At 34.0% G+C, this 19,564-nt stretch overlaps 1 protein-coding gene and 1 long non-coding RNA gene across 2 annotated transcripts; both read left to right on the top strand.

The window, feature by feature from the left end:
• Nucleotides 1-747: 747 nt before the first annotated feature.
• On the top strand, nt 748-4,954 carry LOC131025165 (ERAD-associated E3 ubiquitin-protein ligase HRD1B-like). Its single transcript, XM_057954793.1, has 8 exons — nt 748-890; nt 1,579-2,124; nt 2,224-2,400; nt 2,592-2,741; nt 2,820-3,016; nt 3,267-3,423; nt 3,653-3,905; nt 4,405-4,954. Exons 2-8 carry the CDS (start codon nt 1,592-1,594, stop codon nt 4,555-4,557), a joined length of 1,620 nt encoding a protein of 539 aa, XP_057810776.1. The 5' UTR covers nt 748-890; nt 1,579-1,591; the 3' UTR covers nt 4,558-4,954.
• A 10,425-nt stretch (nt 4,955-15,379) lies between these two features.
• On the top strand, nt 15,380-18,570 carry LOC131025164 (uncharacterized). Its single transcript, XR_009102099.1, has 3 exons — nt 15,380-15,590; nt 17,664-17,728; nt 18,313-18,570. It is a non-coding gene; the product is annotated as an uncharacterized LOC131025164 (long non-coding RNA).
• Nucleotides 18,571-19,564: the final 994 nt, after the last annotated feature.

Genomic DNA, 19,564 nt, shown 5'->3' with positions numbered 1-19,564 from the left:
TTTAAAATTTAAAAGTATTTTTTTTTTTTGAGAAATTGGTTAATTAGTTAACAAATGGTTAATTAGCTTCTATATTATTTATAATATGGCTACGAATATTGTATAAAATAAACATTTCAAAATTCTTAATATTTTATTATTACATTTATATACTGTGATCTGTAATTTGTCATAATTGTCATTTATTATTTAAATTGAGCATAATAAAGATAATATTAGGAAATTTTCAATTTCATAGATTAAATAGAATTTAATTTTATGATCAAAAGACTGAGAATTAATACGAGTTATATATACTAAAGATAACGCTAGGGGACATTTGTACTTTAGAGACAAATTTGAAGATATAAAGTAGTATTATTTAAATTGAACTAAAAATTGAGAGTTATATTTATTTACTTCCACTCTAATAGGCTCATTTTTTTCGCACGAAAATTAAGAAATTTACTTTTTAGGAGGGAGGTTGTTTGATCCACACCAATTAAGTACATTTTTTTTTATTCCAAATGAAAAATAAATTTATTTTAATGGGACGTCTAAAAAAGGAAAACGAGCCTATTAGAATGGGACGAAGAGAGTTCTAAAGATAACACTAGGAGATAGTATTTGTATTTTGGAGATACAATTTTGAAGATATAAAGTACTAGTATATTTTAAACTACAAAAAAATAATGAGAAAGTAAAATTTAAAATTGTGAATACAATTTGACATTGGGAAAAACTGACTTATATGTTGTGAACTTGTGATCCGAGCTGGAATTTTATTATGGTTAGTTGAAATGAAGTAAAAATTATATAACCTGCAAATATTAATGTAACACTTCATTTCCGACTTCACAGCTTTCGCGAACTTACGATCCCGGCGTATCGGCGGCGCGGCGGCGACTATTGTACGGCTCCACCTCCTATTCCCCGTTTTTTTCTCCTCCGTTTATTTTCTAATTTCATTCTATTCGCTGCTTCCGTATATGCATATCTAGTTCAATTTTTCTGCACAAGATCCATCGATGCAATCTAGCCCTAATTCTGTTTGTAACCTTTTATTCTAGCTGAATTTGGCAAATTGACGTTTGAGTTTGTGATGGGACTACTTTTTGAAAATTTTCCAAACATCCGACTTCCCCCGCCCCTCTTTGTTGTGCTTGAGAGTGGGAGTTACTGATTAATGCTGAATTAAGCTGAATAATGGGCAAAGACGGCTTAATTTAACGAATTTACGTATTTGGCAAATTGATCGCCGAAATAGTTGTGATCAGTGCTGTGCGTTTTTTTTTTTTTCATAATTAGTACTAATGTATGTGTTGGAGTTCGAAGTTGTACTTTACATTATGAGTTTGCATAATTTGTTGAATGGAGTTGATTATGAATGGATGGCGTGATGCTATCCTCAATTCCTTACTATCTGTGTATTTTGTATGTGGTGATGTACTTTTCAAGATTCATATATCCCATTTGTTCGTTGAAGTTTATGCAATTGCAGAAATTGAGATTTTAGATTTTGGTACATGGAAAGGAATCAGTAGGATTATTTTTATCTGATGTCTTGCTGGGATCTGATTGTGTGAATGTGATCAACAGGGAACAGAGCAAAATGATGAGGTTGCAAACCTATGGAGGGATTAGTTTAATAGCTACACTGGCTGTTATCTATCATGCATTTAGTAGTAGAGGCCAGTTTTATCCTGCAATGGTTTACTTATCTACTTCAAAGATCAGTTTGGTGCTGCTTTTGAATATGGGCCTGGTTGTTATGTGCATTATGTGGCAATTAACAAAGAAGATCTTCCTTGGCAAGTTACGAGAGGCAGAAGTGGAAAGGCTGAATGAGCAGTCATGGCGGGAAGTCATGGAAATACTGTTTGCAATAACTATCTTTAGACAAGATTTTTCTGTTACATTCATTGCGATGGTCACTGCTTTACTTTTGATCAAAGCTTTGCATTGGTTGGCCCAGAAGAGAGTTGAATACATTGAAACTACTCCGTCTGTTCCTAAGCTAGCTCATATCCGAATTGTATCTTTCATGGGATTCCTTCTCCTTCTTGATTGTAGCTTTCTCTACAACTCAGTCAAGTATCTGTTGGAAACCAAACAGGCTTCAGTTTCACTCTTCTTTTCATTCGAGTAAGTTTTTTGTTGACTGTTAGTGGTTTATTCTATTTGTTTTGTGGATCGAATACTATTTCTAATCTGTGTTGTTACGGTGCTTATTTCCTTTCTCAGATACATGATATTGGCCACAACAACTGTATCAACTTTTTTGAAATATATATTCTACGTCAGTGACATGCTTATGGATGGACAATGGGAGAAGAAGGCTGTTTACACCTTTTACTTGGAGCTTGTGCGAGACTTGCTTCACTTGACTATGTACATGTGTTTCTTCCTCGTCATTTTTGTGTAAGAAAATTTTGAAGTCAAATTTTCTATTGCTTTCCAACTTTTCTGCTTGCTGAGTTGGCTAATCAGTAAAAAAAAACATGGATTCTCAGCTACTTTGGACATCTCATATCATGAACCTGATATTTTCTGAATCCAATCTTACTCAACAGATGTTCAGTGACATCAAATTTGCTATTTTCTTTCTGCAGGAATTATGGTGTGCCTCTACACTTGATCCGGGAGCTGTATGAGACTTTCCGTAACTTCAAGATCCGTGTTGCTGATTATATACGCTACCAGAAGATTACTTCAAATATGAATGAACGTTTCCCAGATGCAACATCTGAAGAGATCAACTCGTAAGTTATTTACTACTCGGTGGAGACAGGTAGCTGGATGTCTACTTCTGACCCTACTTCATATCTTTTGATTTTCAGGAGTGATGCTACCTGCATTATTTGCCGAGAGGAGATGACTACAGCAAAGAAACTTCTATGTGGGCATCTCTTTCATGTTCACTGCCTCAGGTCATGGTTAGAAAGACAAAATACATGCCCTACATGCAGAGCACCTGTTGTACCACCTGAAAATGGGACGACTACTACTGGAACGAGGGCTGGTGGGCATCAACAAGGTATGATCTTTTGCGTCTGTGTTGTTAGCTCCTATTGTGCCCTGTTAGAGCAATAGAGCTCCACCGTGTTGAGCATTGGGCATTTCTTTAGAGTTTTGCTGTATTTCACGGTGTTTCGATTTAGGATCAATGAAGCTTGCTGATGAGGAATCTATAATAGTAAAATATGGCGCCATCTTTTGGTTTTGCTTCATACGAAGGAATCCCATGAATCTTTACAAGCCACTTGCTAATTTTTCGGTGGGTACAGGAACTAGCGCTACCGGTACATCATCTCAAGGCTCTATCAGTGCTGGTGCAGCAAATGGTAATATCAGTCAGCATCAGGCTAGACTCCAAGCTGCTGCTTCTGCTGCATCTATATATCAGAAGTCTTTTGTTTATCCTTCTCCAAGTACTCTAGCATGGTATGCACTGTTTCACTGTTTATCATTTCTTCCATAATTCTTCTTATTCACATGTTGCTTCATACTTGAAACTGTAAGGTATAGAAATTCATGTTTTTTGCTGAATTTTGGGCTTCTAGAATTTCATTGATTTTGTGTTTTGGTATAGTTTGATGGAACATTGCTTTTGGAATGTCAAATGTACCACTTATGAAGAGGAATCCTATTGATCGCAAGGGTACTCTTGCAGGTCACCCGGACATACATTACTTCCTCAAACAGTTGGATCTTCCAGCCACACTATGACGGCTAATGATGGTGGAGAGGGAACTATGAGTGGATTTTTGCAACAATACCAGCTTTCCAACACCACATTTATCCAGTCACCTCATGGTACTTTTGTTCCTTCCGAATTTGAGGGTCCTAATGGGCAATATGGAGTAGGGAGTGCATCAGGCTCTCAACAGGATATACAAGTTAAATTAATCGAGCGCCAGATTGAGGTAGTTTAATTGGATTTTCAGATTGTAGGTCTCATTTTTCTTGTTATATTATTGAAAATGGCTGAATATCTTAGAGTTTAGCAATTATATTATATATATACAAAACTATTTCCCTGTGAATTTAATGTTTACTTTCTTTGTAGAGGGCTTGAAAGATGACATAATTAAGATTCATTGAAGTAATACATTTGTGTCAAGCCACCATTTCTTATGAAGTAGATAATAAGTTATTGCTTCAATGATTCTCAAGGTCAAGGGCGAGCTAATATACAAGTACTATTTCTTGCAAAGATCTCGTTTCATGATTAGAACATCTTAGTTCTGCAACTGCAAACATGGCTGTCCCTATAGAAATCTGAAACTTCAGAGCACCTATCTGAGGGCGAGAGTAACTAGAGATCGCATGCTTTAAAAATCACTACTCCATTGTTTTCTGTTTCCAGTTATAGAAATTCACTGCACCTTTGTAATGTAAAATTTCATGTACGTGCTATATCAGTTTCTACAACGGCAGCTCCAGCTTCTGCAAGCACCAGGCAGCGAGAAAAAAACGGACGCAGGAGCACCGGATATCAAAGGGAAGGCAGTATCATCACCATCTTCGTCTATTGTAGACTCTAGCGAGATGGGCAACCCAGAGGCCGCAAACTAACAGGCCCCGTGGAAGTACATCTGTGGTAGCTGCTGGACAGCACTTTTACTTTCAACGGTTGATATTCAAACTCTTTCGCCTTCAAAATCGAACTACATTACATATTCTGTATTGATACTGCCTGAGAGTCGCATGTGAGTTGTATCTTGATTGTTGTTAGAGACGCCCTTCCAAATACAGTACACGGCATAGCGCGTATTAAACCGGGGCTTTTTCGCTCGTTCCTCTCTTTCTCTCTAGAGTGGAATGGAAGCACATACTAAGGTGAGACATTTGGGTGAATTTTGCTGTATTGTATTTGTCTCTGTACATACGGGGTAGTACTACAACAATTGTATTTTGACTTGAGCAAGCCAATTTGGCTTATTACTTGGTAAAAAATTCGACTTCTTATATAGATTCTCAGATATAGTTGGGAATATCGGAGAGAGTTCATGGTAGCATAATTCTTCTGTTTTATACATTTATTTGGATTTCAATACCTCTGAAATTGTTGCTGGCATCATGAATTAATTTTACAAATTACATAAAGTCAAAGTATAATTTGTTCTTTTTTTTATAAATGGATGAATAAAGAGATCAAAATCTAGCTTTGATTATATGCAATTTGTAAATTTAATGATTTCAATAGTAATGTTTGAGGTATATTAAAAGCAAAATAAATGAATAAAATAAAATAAGAAAGAATAATGCTAACTTGAATTAGCCTTCTAAGTGACTCGAACTCTCGACCTATTGATTGGAGAAGAAGCGTCCTTTCAACTGCGATTAGATACTATGAGAGAATAGAAAAATGAAGAAACTTATTGTCCGTACTACCATATATCTATCTACGAGCCACTTGTTTGCAACTTTTAATTTAATATACTACAATTATTCCGTTTGTCCTAAATATATCAATATTATATTTTGACGTGTCTTTGTTATATTAGTCAATGATTTCTATGTCGAGCCACTGCCTTTTGTGGACTCGTAGAAATCAATATGCTAAATCAATAATACTATATAGTATTGCTTTTCATTTAACTTTTAGGGCATGAGTAGAAAGAAAAAGTTAAAGCATATACCCAAAAGTATATCGTATGTATTTCAATAAATAAATTTTAAATAACAACCACAAGTGTTATCTTTTGGAGTACAAATAACGTGTGGATAAAAAATAATATTCTAATTATTAAAATCGTGTGAAAATACATGTGGAGCTACAACTCAATTCAGTATACACGTTAATAATGTGGGCAGTGATGAATAGAATAGAGTAAATCAATGTGTGTGTGGACAAGGGATTGTGGTTGATATTGATGCCTTTTGAATATTACTACATTCTTTTTTATGTCTATTCTATTTTTGAGCCAACACACAACACACACTTCTGTTATAAAATTGGACTCCTTATTGTTTTTGGTTAGAGAAAAAATTGACATGGGAATTATCTTTTATTTTAATAGTGGCCCAATGGATTCATTCATGTAACAGGCCAATTTCTTTGGTTTGTTTTTTGGATTCTATTTTTGTTGTAAATATATCTTCTAGATATATCTTATGTGTGTTGACCAAGAAACCTAGAGGGAGAATAACACTTGACATCTTCAAGCCGCCGGAGTTGACTGTCCTCCGTTCACACCGGACGTGTGTGAACGTTCACACCGGACGTGTGTGAACGTTCACACCGGACATTCACACTTGGTTTAACACCTATAAATATGGGTGTATTGTGAACTTCATTTAATGCTCTAATCTATTCTCTCGCTTCTCTCAAGTTTATAACACCTCGCTTCTCTCTAGTTTATAACACGTTATCAGCACGATAGTTCTAGTTCTCCGATCGATCGTAGAAAGATTGGAGGTATGCCCTAAAAAAGAATCGTATCTTTTCATGGAGGTACTATTCGATATTCTAATAAATTTATGTTCTTTGATTTTTGAAATTGTTGGATTCGATTGATACAATATTCAAATGAATATTTGATTATTCAACTTTTGGATTTAATTGTTCAACTTCGGTATCAGATAGAGAATCTTGATACCCTTCACGTAACTTGTCAGAAATATTTCGTATGCTCATTTTTTGAATTAGGATGTATTTTGAGCGAATTATATTGTTAAAATTGCTTTTGTTTGGAATTGATGTTATAAATATCAAACGGATGTGGATAGCAATGGAGCTTAATTTTTTTTGATGCAATTAATCATGTGATTGACATTGATCTTTCTGATATTTGATTTCTCATATTTATTTATATATGAATTATTCAATTGCTTCTTTATTTATTTGCTAATTCACATGCTCTGGTAATTAGATCAATAAATGCTTTGCTGATGATATCCAATTTCTTTCTTTTATAATTCCCTCCAAAATGACGAATTGATATTTATTAAAATAAATCAAATCAATTTGTTTATTGTGAAGTTTATTGTTATCAATTTTCATGTCAAATTCTGTGATTTTTGTGCTCTTATTTTGAGATTTGACATATTATATATGATCTATTTTTCTGAAATGATCTTGAAAATTAATTGATGCTATTTAAATAGCACAAGTAGTATTCCTGAAGAATATTACATTCAAGATCTTAAATTGATGCTATTAAAGTAGCACAAGTAATATTCCTGAAGAATATTACATGCTCTAAGAGCAAGTAAATTAAATATTTGGATAACATATCCTTGAATCTTTATCTATTTGATTCATATTGTTGCTCCCGATGTAGCACAATCAATATTCCATGAAGGATATTACATACTCTTCAAGAGCAATCCATATTACATGCTCTTGAAAATTAGACCTTGAAGGTCAAACGGCCCTAAAGGTCGAATGGTTGTACTCTTTTTCCCTTACTAAGTTTTTTCCTACGATGTTTTCTTAGTTAAGGTTTTTAACGAGACAACTAGTGTAATATATGAGTAAATATATATATCTTGTACTCTTTTCCTCTACCGAATTTTTCCCATAGGGTTTTTGCGGAGAGGTTTTTAACAAGGCATGAATATATATACATTAATATCATATGAAATCTTGTGATATTTGTCTTGGAAAATAAATACACATATTATTCTTCAAAAGAAGAAGTATTTCCTTGAGTTGACATTAGATGAGAATAATGTTAACACAATATCAGGTGCATCCAACATCATTGAAGGCTCCGGAAGAGCTTGTATCATTTTGCCAAATGATACTAAATTAGATATTGAAAATGCCCTGTACTCTAGTAAGTCTAAAAGGAACTTACTAAGTTTCAAGGATATCCGCAATAATGGATACCACATAGAGACAATTACAGAAGGTAGCAATGAATATCTTTACATAAATTCTTTTGTTTCAGGCTATAAGCTGACAAAAGAAAAATTAGCATCACTACCTTCTGGAATGTATTATACATTCATAAAAGCAATTGAGACAAACCATGTCATGAACGTGAAGTTCAATGATACAAAAAGCTTTAAGCTTTGGCATGATAGGTTTGGACATCCTGGAGCGACTATGATGCGCCGAATAATCAATAATTCATATGGGCACAACATAAAGAATCAAAAGATTCTTTCTACAAAAGAATTCCCCTGTGATGCTTCTGCGCAAGGCAAGTTAGTCATTAGACCTTCATATACGAAGGATAATACTGAATCTCCATATTTCTTAGCAAGAATTGAAGGAGACATTTATGGACCTATACATCCACCTTGTGGACCTTTTCGATAATTTATGGTATTAATTAATGCCTTTTATAGATGGTCACATGTATGCTTGCTTTCTACTAGAAATGCAAAATTTGCTAGACTACTTGCTCAAATCATAAAATTAAGAGCTCAATTCCCAGACAATTCAATTAAAAGAATTCGTCTTGATAATGCTGGTGAGTTTACATCCCAAGCATTTGATAACTATTGTATGGCTATTGGAATTGAGATTGAACATCTAGTAGCTCATGTCCATACTCAAAATGGTTTAGCGGAATCATTTATTAAACGTCTTCAAATTATTGCTAGACCATTACTTATGAAATCAAAACTCCCAACTACTGCTTGGGGTCATGCCATATTACATGCTGCAACATTAATTCGACTAAGGCCATCAGCCAATCATGAATACTCCCCAATGCAGATTATTTTTGGCCGAGAACCTGATGTTTCTCACTTACGAATTTTTGGTTGCGCGGTTCAAGTCCCAATTGCACCCCCACAACGAACAAAAATGGGTCCCCAACGAAGACTTGGGATATATGTTGGATTTGATTCACCCTCGATTATAAGGTATATAGAACCTTTACAGGTGATTTATTTACTGCACGTTTTGCAGATTGTCATTTTGACGAAATGACATTTCCAACATTATGAGTAACAAATCTACATCCAGAAAAGCACAAGGAAATCTCTTGGAATGAGAAAAACTTATCACATTTTGATTCTAGAACAAATCAATGTGAACAAGAAATTGAAAAAAAAATCATTCATTTGCAAAATATTGCAAATCAAATTCCTGATGCTTTTTGTAGATACAAGAAAAGTGACACAATCTCACATACATGCTGCAAATACTCCAGCTAAAATTGATGTCCCTGAAGGACAAATAGCTTTGACAGCAAATGAGTCAAAAATTCGTCAAAAACGTGGTCGACCAGTTGGTTCCAAAGATTATATGCCTAGAAAAAGAAATGGGCAAGATGGAAACCAAACAATGACGAAAACGACTAATCAACCAAATGAAAGCGATGTAATTCCTGAAGAATTACAAGTATCTGAAAATTATGAGATCTCAATAAATTATTTACATTCAAATCAGATACTAGAGAGAGAAAATATCATCGTTGATGATATATTTGCCTTTCATATAGCTCTTCAAGTTTTAAATGAGGATCCTGAACCAAAATCTGTTGCACAATGCAAACAGAGACTTGATTGGCCAAAGTGGAAAGAAGCTATAGAAAGGGAATTAAATTCCTGTGATAACCGGAAAGTATTTGGGCCTATAGCCTTAACTCCGGAATCTAAAATCCCTGTTGGATATAGATGGATTTTTGTTAGAAAGAGAAACGAGAAAAATGAAGTTACGAGATATAGAGCAAGACTCGTAGCACAAGGTTTCTCACAAAAACCAGGAATTGATTATGAGGAAACATACTCTCCAGTAATGGACGCTATTACTTTTAGATTTTTGATTAGTCTGGCTGTGTCACAAAGGCTTGATATGCGCCTTATGGATGTAGGGACTGCTTATCTATATGGGTCATTAGATAATGACATATATATGAAAATTCCTGAAGGATTTAAAATGCCTGAAGGATTACAGTCAAAACCCAAAAGCATGTATTCAATTAAACTGCAAAAATCGTTGTATGGGTTGAAACAGTCTGATCGTATGTGGTACAATAGACTGAGCGAGTATCTTTTGAAAGAAGGATACAAGAATGATGATATTTGCCCTTGTGTTTTCATTAAGAAAACCGAAAGTGGATTTGCAATCATAGCAGTTTATGTTGATGATTTAAATTTAATTGGGACTCCTGAAGAGCTAAATAAAACTGCTGAATATTTGAAGAAAGAATTTGAGATGAAAGATTTGGGAAAGACAAAGTTTTGTCTTGGTTTGCAAATGGAACGTATCCGTGGAGGAACGTTTATCCATCAATCCACATATACAGAAAAAGTGTTAAAACGCTTCTATATGGATAATGCACATCCATTAGCATCACCAATGGTCGTTAGATCTCTTGATACTAAGAAAGATCCATTTCGACCAATTGAAGAGGGTGAAACGATACTTGGTCCTGAAGTACCATATCTAAGTGCAATTGGAGCGTTGACTTATCTGGCTAATAATACTAGACCAGATATAGCTTTTTATGTTAATCTTCTAGCAAGATTTAGCTCTGCACCCACTTTGAGACATTGGAATGGTGTTAAGCACATTCTACGTTATCTAAAGGGTACCATTGACCTTGGATTATATTATCAAGAAAATTCTGATAATACTCTAGTGGGGTATCCGGATGCAGGATTTTTATCCGATCCACATGAAGCTAAGTCACAAACTGGATATATTTTCACATATGGTGGAACTGCTATATCATGGAAGTCTGTGAAACAAACCTTGACTGCAACATCCTCAAATCATTCTGAAATCATTGCAATCCACGAAACAAGTCGAGAATGTGTATGGTTGAGAAATGTGACGAGTCATATCCAAGAGTCATGCGGGTTAGCTTTATCAAAGGCCATACCAACTGTTTTATATGAAGATAATGCTGCTTGCATCGCGCAACTCAAGGAAGGATACATCAAAGGAGATAGGACGAAACATATTTCTCCAAAATTCTTCTACACACACGACCTTCAAAAGGGTGGCGATATCGACGTGCAACAAATTCGCTCAAGTGAAAATCTGGCGGACTTATTCACCAAGGCATTACCAGCATCGACATTCAAAAAGTTGGTACACGAGATCGGCATGCGTCGACTCAAAGATATTCAATGATTTCAAGTTCAGGGGAAGCAGTTGTACTCTTTTTCCTTCGACTAGGTTTTGTCCCATTGGGTTTTCCTAGCAAGGTTTTAATGAGGCAACATCTTTTATTTTAGGGATTGGTCAATCAAGGGGAAGTGTTGTAAATATATCTTCTAGATATATCTTATGTGTGTTGACCAAGAAACCTAGAGGGAGAATAACACTTGACATCTTCAAGCCGCCGGAGTTGACTGTCCTCCGTTCACACCGGACGTGTGTGAACGTTCACACCGGACGTGTGTGAACGTTCACACCGGACATTCACACTTGGTTTAACACCTATAAATATGGGTGTATTGTGAACTTCATTTAATGCTCTAATCTATTCTCTCGCTTCTCTCAAGTTTATAACACCTCGCTTCTCTCTAGTTTATAACAATTTTCTACTTATATACAACCTACTTATGAATCGCGAAAATCTAAATATAGTTATGTAGCACCCATAGATAAAATATGATATTATTTGAATATTCGATTTTGTTTTTTAAATTATATTTTTTAGATATTTAGGGGAGAATATCAATCAACTCATGGCCCGGTTTTTATCCAAAAAAATGCCATGTTCTTTGAGATAGTCCACTTTATTCTTTGAGATACTCCACTTTAGAGTCTTTTCTCTTTAGCTGAACAAGTGCATTTAAAGATCGTATCGTCGTGAATTTGAATTCAATGTTTTTTTTTACTTTAATAAGTAAATTTAGAGATCGTGTGATGGTGAGTCTGAATTGTCGACGAGTAGTATACAATAATTATCATCCACAAATAGTATAGTATTAGTATAATTTTATTTTATTTTTAGGGCATGACCCCGCACTGTATTCTTATATTTCAAGCTTATAAATACATTTTATTTATTAAAAAATCACACTTGGTTCATACTCAATTTAACCATAAATCATAATCATTTATTTTTATATGTCGAACTCAATAATATCTATTTGTGGAGGGAGAAAATATTCCACATAGAAAATATTTTATTCTACTTTTATTTGAGATGTTTTTGATGATTTCTTGTACTAGCAAGATAGTTCCGTAACTTTAGGAGAAAAGGGGGTCGCAATAGCCAAGCTCGAGGTGATGGCAAAAAAATGGAATAATAGCAAAAATTGACAAATACAAATATATATATATATATATATATATATATATATATAGGATTGGTATCAAGTGATAATTTAGGATTTTGTGACACCTAAGAACAATCATGGACCCTTGATTCCTGCTAATCCAATGGTTGACATTAATAGATGAATTTTATAATTTATATTACCCTCAATTTTATAAGCTGTCGTTTTGTTTGAATAAGGGTATATAGGGTATTACATGTTTGAATAACCACTGATAGGGATTAAAGATTTGATCAAATCCCTTATTTAACGGGTTGACAAATTGGAAAGAAGTAAATGAGGGTTGAATAGTGTATTTTCACAGCCATTTACACCTTTCACCTTTCACCTTCCAACTTTTCGTCCACCATTACCGAGGAAGCAAGAATCCTTTAGTCGAGTAAACAAGCATCAAGCATCCGTCCGTCGAGGAAGCAAGAATTCGTCCGCCGTCACATAGGCCATCGAACAATCGACTCTGTCTCTTCTTTGTTTGTTTTTTTTGTTAAAGATTGGCTTTCACAGAGATTGGTATTGAGTGCGCTCGTCCGTTGCGTTGCTTGGTCAGAGATCGGTCCATTGAATGAGTTTTTGGTTGAACAAGGCTTAATTTTTGGAGTGGTCTTATTTTTTACGGTTCGACAACTCTTATTTCTGTTTAAGTTCCAGAAATCCATTTGAATAATGAGTGTATAAATTTAGATTACTTTATTACTTAATTAATTGTGTAGATGAGGAATGTGTCGGGATTCACCGGGAAGAGAGCGTCAGGCCATTGTTCATGTATCTATTTTGGTTGTTCATGTTTGTGTGTGAATATGACAATCTTTGTTGATTTTGGTAATTATACATGCTATTGTTCACGATATATGTTTGTTGCTCATGAAAGTGAGATTGTTCATGTATCTTGTTCGTTCATGTGAATATTTTAAGTATATACTGAATATATCATTGTTCATGTTTGTTGTTCGTGTGAATATTTTAAGTATTACTAATTATAACTTTGTTCATTTCTTTTGTTCGTGTGAATAATTTAAGTATTATTAAATATAACTTTGGTCATGTCTTTGTTACGATAAGAACATGACAAGTGCTTAAAGGTAGTTGGTATACTTATGTATATTGTTTGTGTGCATATTTTAAGCATTACTACATATAAATTTGTTCATGTATTTGATTGGATATGTACATGGAAACTGTTCAAGAGAGGTGACATTGTTCATGTTTCTGCTGTCAAAATATCTTTTGGACCATCAAGAATTTGCAAATGCAGACACAGTATCAAGAGCCCAAGTACAACATGTAAATATGAAATGGACAGACAACAAAAACACAATAGACATGGGTTTATATCTCATGCGCCTTTTGGAGACTTTTATGGGTGATGGATCAACAAGTTGGAAGTGTGGAATGTTGTCGTCATCTCTACGTCATATGAGTCGTATGCGAGTTAAATATTGTGGCACAATTTTAAGTTGCGAGTACAATGATATGAGATGAGGGATGCTGAAATGTGCATCTACACATTATCGCGAGTTGTGCAAGAATAGTAACTTCAATGCTAATTATGTCTTGCTTGGATGAGACAATTCAGGAATATTAACAAGTTATAGACTTTCAACAAATATTATATTTTATGCCATATTTCAATAGAGCACAGACTCATGATTACATTTGATGATTGGAATCGAAGTTTATTCATTTTTATTGTTCTACTTTGCTCACATATGCTTATGAAAAAATATGTGCAAAAATTTGGTTATGCACCATTGTTCAGCAATATCAATTACTTGACAAGTAATTTTTTTTAAAGTTTTATAAATGATGTGTCATGTTTGAAATTCTTTATAACAGAATGAATGAAATTCGAAACATGACATAATGTATTGTTGAAAATATGAAAAACATACATGAACAAAAAACATGTTCTTGACTGAAAAATGCCTGTTCATAATTTAATACAACCATGAACAAAGTCAATGAACAAGTCCTACATGTATGACATGAACTTTGAATAAGAAGGAATACTGACCATCATGCATGAACACTAGAAGTGAACAAGTCATTGTTCATGTAGATGTTCATTTGTTGAAATGTATGAGTATGACAAGTTATTGTTCATGAATTGAATCACAATAATTCCTTTTTTCATATGAACAAGTGGTTAATTTAGCGATGAATTTTTGGTTACTCAAAGAATAGATAAAACGATTTATGTTTTCCATAATATAAATGCGAAAATAAAATTAACGTATTAAGCTTATTCAGTCAATTAAAATACATGTTCAGGACTATATTAAATTAACAAATGAATTATACGCCTGAACATGGAAAAATATTCATGAATATAACGTGTGTTCATAGAGTGCATTTGCAATTAAACGTTTGAACATGTTAGAATCGATGAAGGATGAATGATGCACTAAATAACTCTAGCAAATATGTTCTCCAAATCGTGTGTTAGTGGGATAATAAAGGATATGTTTGACAAAATCAAAATACCAAAAATATGAGATATGATGTTGCATGGAATTAGGAAAGTAACGGTTAGTCAATAGTGAGGAAATTCCCTAAAGCCCCTTAACGTAAATAATTACTTCATATTAGTGGGTTAGATGAGGTCCATTAGATTATACTAATCAAGGGCTAGGATGAGTTCTTATGTAATGCCCCGACTTTTTATTAAGGATTATAGACTTTTAATTATTGATTTAAGGATTTCTTATGGTAATTAGGGTTCAGCATCCATTAATAAAATACGGACTTATGTGAATTTGATGATTACATACGTGATAATTTATTTTTATTTTTATTTCAACGGATGATGCACTCAAAATATATTTTGAGTCCATTAAGAGAATGATGGAGCTCAAAGATTTATTTTGAGTTTTCAAATCGAAAAAAAAAAATTATGTATTTATTTATTTTTACCGAGAAATTTAGGAATGATGAGTTATAAAAATTTTCCATCAATATTTTTCTCAAATTATTTTCCTATGATGTATTTATAAATTGAGAGAGTGCACTAATGTTAGTGCTATTTATTCTAATTTTGATCACAAGAGTTTTATGCTTTAGCATTTTATTAATTGATGATTAGTCTTACATATATTTTTTTTTTTACACATGGGTTATTACTACACCACATTTTTATATTTACTTAATGTAACACCCCATTATCCTCCACTAATATTTTCTTTTCCCTACCACTAATATTTTCTTTTCCCTACCACTAATCTTTTTCCCTACCACTACTCCTACCTCTCCACCACACTACTCCTTTTCCCCCACCACTACATTCTTTCTCCCACTCTCACAACTTTTCTCCCACCATTATCACACTCCATAGAAGCCTTTGAAGCCCCAAGAGAAGTAGCAAAGCAAGGGAGAGTGTGGGAAAACTATAGAGTGAAGGTTGTGCTTCGAGGGTGAGTTTTTCTTTGCTTTTTCTCAACTGAAAATGCTTTATGGCCATGGATTTTTACACATTTGTGTGCTATATTATGTGAGGATATGTTTTATGATTTTGGATGATTATTTTGGTAGAGTTTATTGGGTGAAAAACCGTGCATGAGGTAAGGCAGCGAATCTGCCATAAGCACACTGCTCGGCAGTGTTTTGCAAGGCGATTCCAGCCATCCAAACGGTTCCCAAAAATTCCCAAATTAATTGTGTATCATCTTTCATATGTGTTCTATACTTTGGTAAAATTTCAGAAGGTTTGGAGCTCTTATGATTTATTTATGAATTTGTAAACATCACTGCCCATCTGGAATACATTTTTGGTAAACAATCTTTGGGAGGCCATAAGTAAAGTTTCAATCGGTGAAAACCTTTGAAAATTTAATATGTCACTCTAGACTCCCGTATCTTTCTTTTGACATCGGTCTCACCATTTTTGAGTAAGGGAAACAACCGGTATAAATTCTTGAAATCTAGTTCTTATTCCTTGTACCATCCAGTAGATTTTACAAACCTACGAATTTGAGGTGGAAAAGGCCGACTTAAATCTTTGATTCTCAAGCCTATCTTTCTACTGAATATTCACTGACATGTTGGGAACTTACTTGTTCAGTTTTAGAATTTTTGGTCAAGCCTAAAGTGGTTTTTCCGATTTATGTTCTGAATCTGCCAAACTTGAACTCTTTTTGTGCACTGAACTTTAGACAGTCATATCTTCTAAACCATGAATATTCTTGGAGTAAATCCAACTGGAGAATGTTATGATCTCTCCCTAGTTTCCAGATTGACCCTTGGGGTTCCCAGTGGAGTTTTGTAAAGGGAGATATGAATTTTTAAAGAAAGCCCACTGACTTGGTTGTAATCTGGAAATCTGAAATTTTCAGATTTTTGCTTGTTAAATACTCATCTTTGAGAGGGCATATCTTGCTCGTTTGAATTTTTTTTCATTCGATTCAAATTGGAGAATGATCCTTGAAATGTCTAGTTTCCAGAATGTCTTTTGGAGCCTCATTTGGAGATCCGAGGCAGATTTGATGTCTGTTGCAAAACAACCTCTTAAGAGCTCAAGTTGTTGAATTATTTTCTATGTATCAAAGTTTATTTTAAAGGATGTTTCATGAAAGATTTAGTATATGTGTGTAACGAGTTTGGGACTATTTATTTTAAATGAGGTCCGTTCTTTTATTTAAATTATGATGGACTTTTAATGAATATTTTTGGGATTAAACTCTTATTTCTTGATTTATATAAATTATTTTTTTAAGGACTTATAAATATGAATTTCGTAGGCCTACTGACCTACTGTGATCGACGGTTTGTCGATGTCTAATAGCTTTGAAAATTTTATAGCAAGTCCCTACATGAGTCTTGAGTACCCTGGTAAAATTTCAAGCCATTCCAACTTCGTTTGATACTTCTTTAAAATGCAAAACCTAAACTGCACATTACTACCGAGAATTTCAGAGAACAGAGGAAAGAGTCATTCATTTTAGTAGCTTCCTGTGTGATCTAGCTTTCCAAATTTTTATGGTATTAACCTTATTGTGTTATCTAGATATCCACCAAAGTTGAGCCCAGTTTGACAACGTTTACTATTTTTCAAAAATCCAAGTTTTCGATTGTTCAAAACTGCCGAACATGGTAGATCGTGGTAAAAACGTTATATCTCTCAAACCACTTGGAGTTTTCGACTCTACTTTTTTTTATATGAAACTAGACTCGAAGATCTTTCTTTCGGTATGAGTCTCGAGTCCAGGAGATGTCGGAGTCAGAACAGATTAAATTTTGAAGTTGAGTCAGTGTAAAAACAGAGCATGTTTTGATGATGTTTGATTGTGATTCTTATGTGCCTTATGTGTTTGTGTTGCCTATGTGTTTGAATGAGATTAGACGAGGTATGATTGATTTTTGACTGTCTTTAATGTAACGAATTATGGATGCTAGAACCCTAAAACATTAAAAGATACCCTAGGCACGTAGAATTAGACTTTGTCTTATGACAATTTCTTCACGAACTTATCGACTCTTCATCAATGAAGGTCCGGGCGACAGAAAGTGAAGCCGAAGAAGAAACGACTCCACGCCAGCTTTAAGAACAATTGAGGTGGGCATTATTTTATTATTACGTATATAGAGATCCCCTGCGTGACGTAGGCCTCATATGCGAATATATATGCATGATATGTTTTGACTATTTATTCAGTTCTTATGAAATGCTTATATGTTTAATGCCCTTTATGAAAATGAAAATGTTATGAAAATGAAATGTTTATGAAATGATTGACTGCCAAAATGTTTATGTTTTTATATGTATCCTATCTGTGTTGGTTCGCCAACTTTAAAGGAAATCCAATTGGGATCCTATGCTAGACAAAGGTCGCTAGCTAGGGTTAACGTGTACACTTATGGAGACCGCGAGTCGCTTGCGACCGGTCTTGGCGTCCGTGGTAAGGAGGCCTCCTTCCCGGCGCGTGATAGAAAGGACAGATATGGATCATATAGACTGAAAATGGGATGCATCCACCTTTATGAAAATGAATGAAATGTTTTAGTAAGCGCAGGTCATTCAAGAAAACCCTTGTGTGTTACTGTTGGCAGTTCAATTTATATATGTATGCATGTTGTATTTTCGGCTTATGTCACTGAGTATTTTTATACTCAGCCCTGCATGTATTTCTAAATGTGCAGGTTGAGCAGGCGATGGAATGGATCGGTGTTGAGCGGATTTCCCTTTTGATGTTTATGTAATGAAACCTTGAGTATGCATCTCCATATGCATAACTCACACGTTTTTTCGCTGCAAACACTCTGACTTATTTATCATTTCTACTTGAACTTATTACTACTTCATTTTAATTAACTTTCAGTTGGGGTCTAGTCGTTATGGCAGACTCATTTGTGAATTACCCAAGTGGTTATATATATATACCACTAGTTTGTTATTAATGTTGGTTACTTAGTAAATCCCCTTTAATTTCCGTTTCTTATTGTTCACCCCAAGTCATAACCCCGGTTAACCCGTCATTGGGATAGTGGGCTGTGACATCTTAGGTGTCACAAAAAGATGACATTCTCACAGGACCCTCCCTCTATATATATATATATATATATATATATATATATATATATATATATATGTATAATAATGAAAATTTCAATCTATTCTTAAATATAAATGCAAAATTAATACCAAAGACGAGAGAGAGAGCTTTAATCAGAAAGAGTTAAGATTTGGGGCCTAATGGTCCCATTGGACGGTTGGACCTAATATATAATTATGCCAATATTAAGAAATGATAATATATATGATTTTAATTCTAAATTTTGGTCAAAGTATTATTATAATATTGCTATATGTACAATGTTAAACAAATCAAATGATGGAATATTTAACTTGAGGGGGGGGATAAAAAAAAACAAATTAAAGTCCCATCTCGAAATATACCTATGAAATGTTATATATATATATATATATATAGGGGTGGGCTACCGTGAGAGCACATCTTAAAATAAGAAATAAGAACAATTTTTAATGTATGAATTTTATGTAGAATACGTATGAATTCGCTGTATAAAGGTATGAATTGTGAAAAATAAATTTTTGTTACATTTGATATTCGAACTCAGGACCATAAATCCATCCAACAGAATTACGAATCAACCGTAGATCTTGATGATCTAAAGGCTGAAAATGATTCTTATTTTATATCTTAAGAAATGCTCTTATTTTAGTCTTTCCCTATATATATATATATATGGGAGGACTACAGTAAAAACACTTCTTAAAATATAAATATAAACGTTTTTTAATGTACGAATTTTATCCAACAGGGTTACGAATTCATCCAACATGGTTACGAATTGTGAAAAATAATTTTTTGCTACCTTTGGGATTCGAACCCAGGACCACGAATTCATCCAAAAGGGTTACGAATCAACC

Source organism: Salvia miltiorrhiza, chromosome 5 (assembly GCF_028751815.1).
Source record: "Salvia miltiorrhiza cultivar Shanhuang (shh) chromosome 5, IMPLAD_Smil_shh, whole genome shotgun sequence".
Lineage (NCBI taxonomy): Eukaryota > Viridiplantae > Streptophyta > Magnoliopsida > Lamiales > Lamiaceae > Salvia > Salvia miltiorrhiza.
Note: the sequence above shows the minus strand (reverse complement) of the source record. Positions and strands in the feature narration are given on the sequence as shown.

Excerpts from the sequence above, each read along its gene's own strand:
- LOC131025165 (XM_057954793.1), top strand. The coding sequence starts at position 1,592 with ATGATGAGGTTGCAAACCTATGGAGGGATTAGTTTAATAGCTACACTG. Across the intron at positions 2,125-2,223 it reads TCACTCTTCTTTTCATTCGA|ATACATGATATTGGCCACAA; the intron begins GTAAGTTTTTTG and ends TTCCTTTCTCAG. Across the intron at positions 3,906-4,404 it reads TAATCGAGCGCCAGATTGAG|TTTCTACAACGGCAGCTCCA; the intron begins GTAGTTTAATTG and ends GTGCTATATCAG.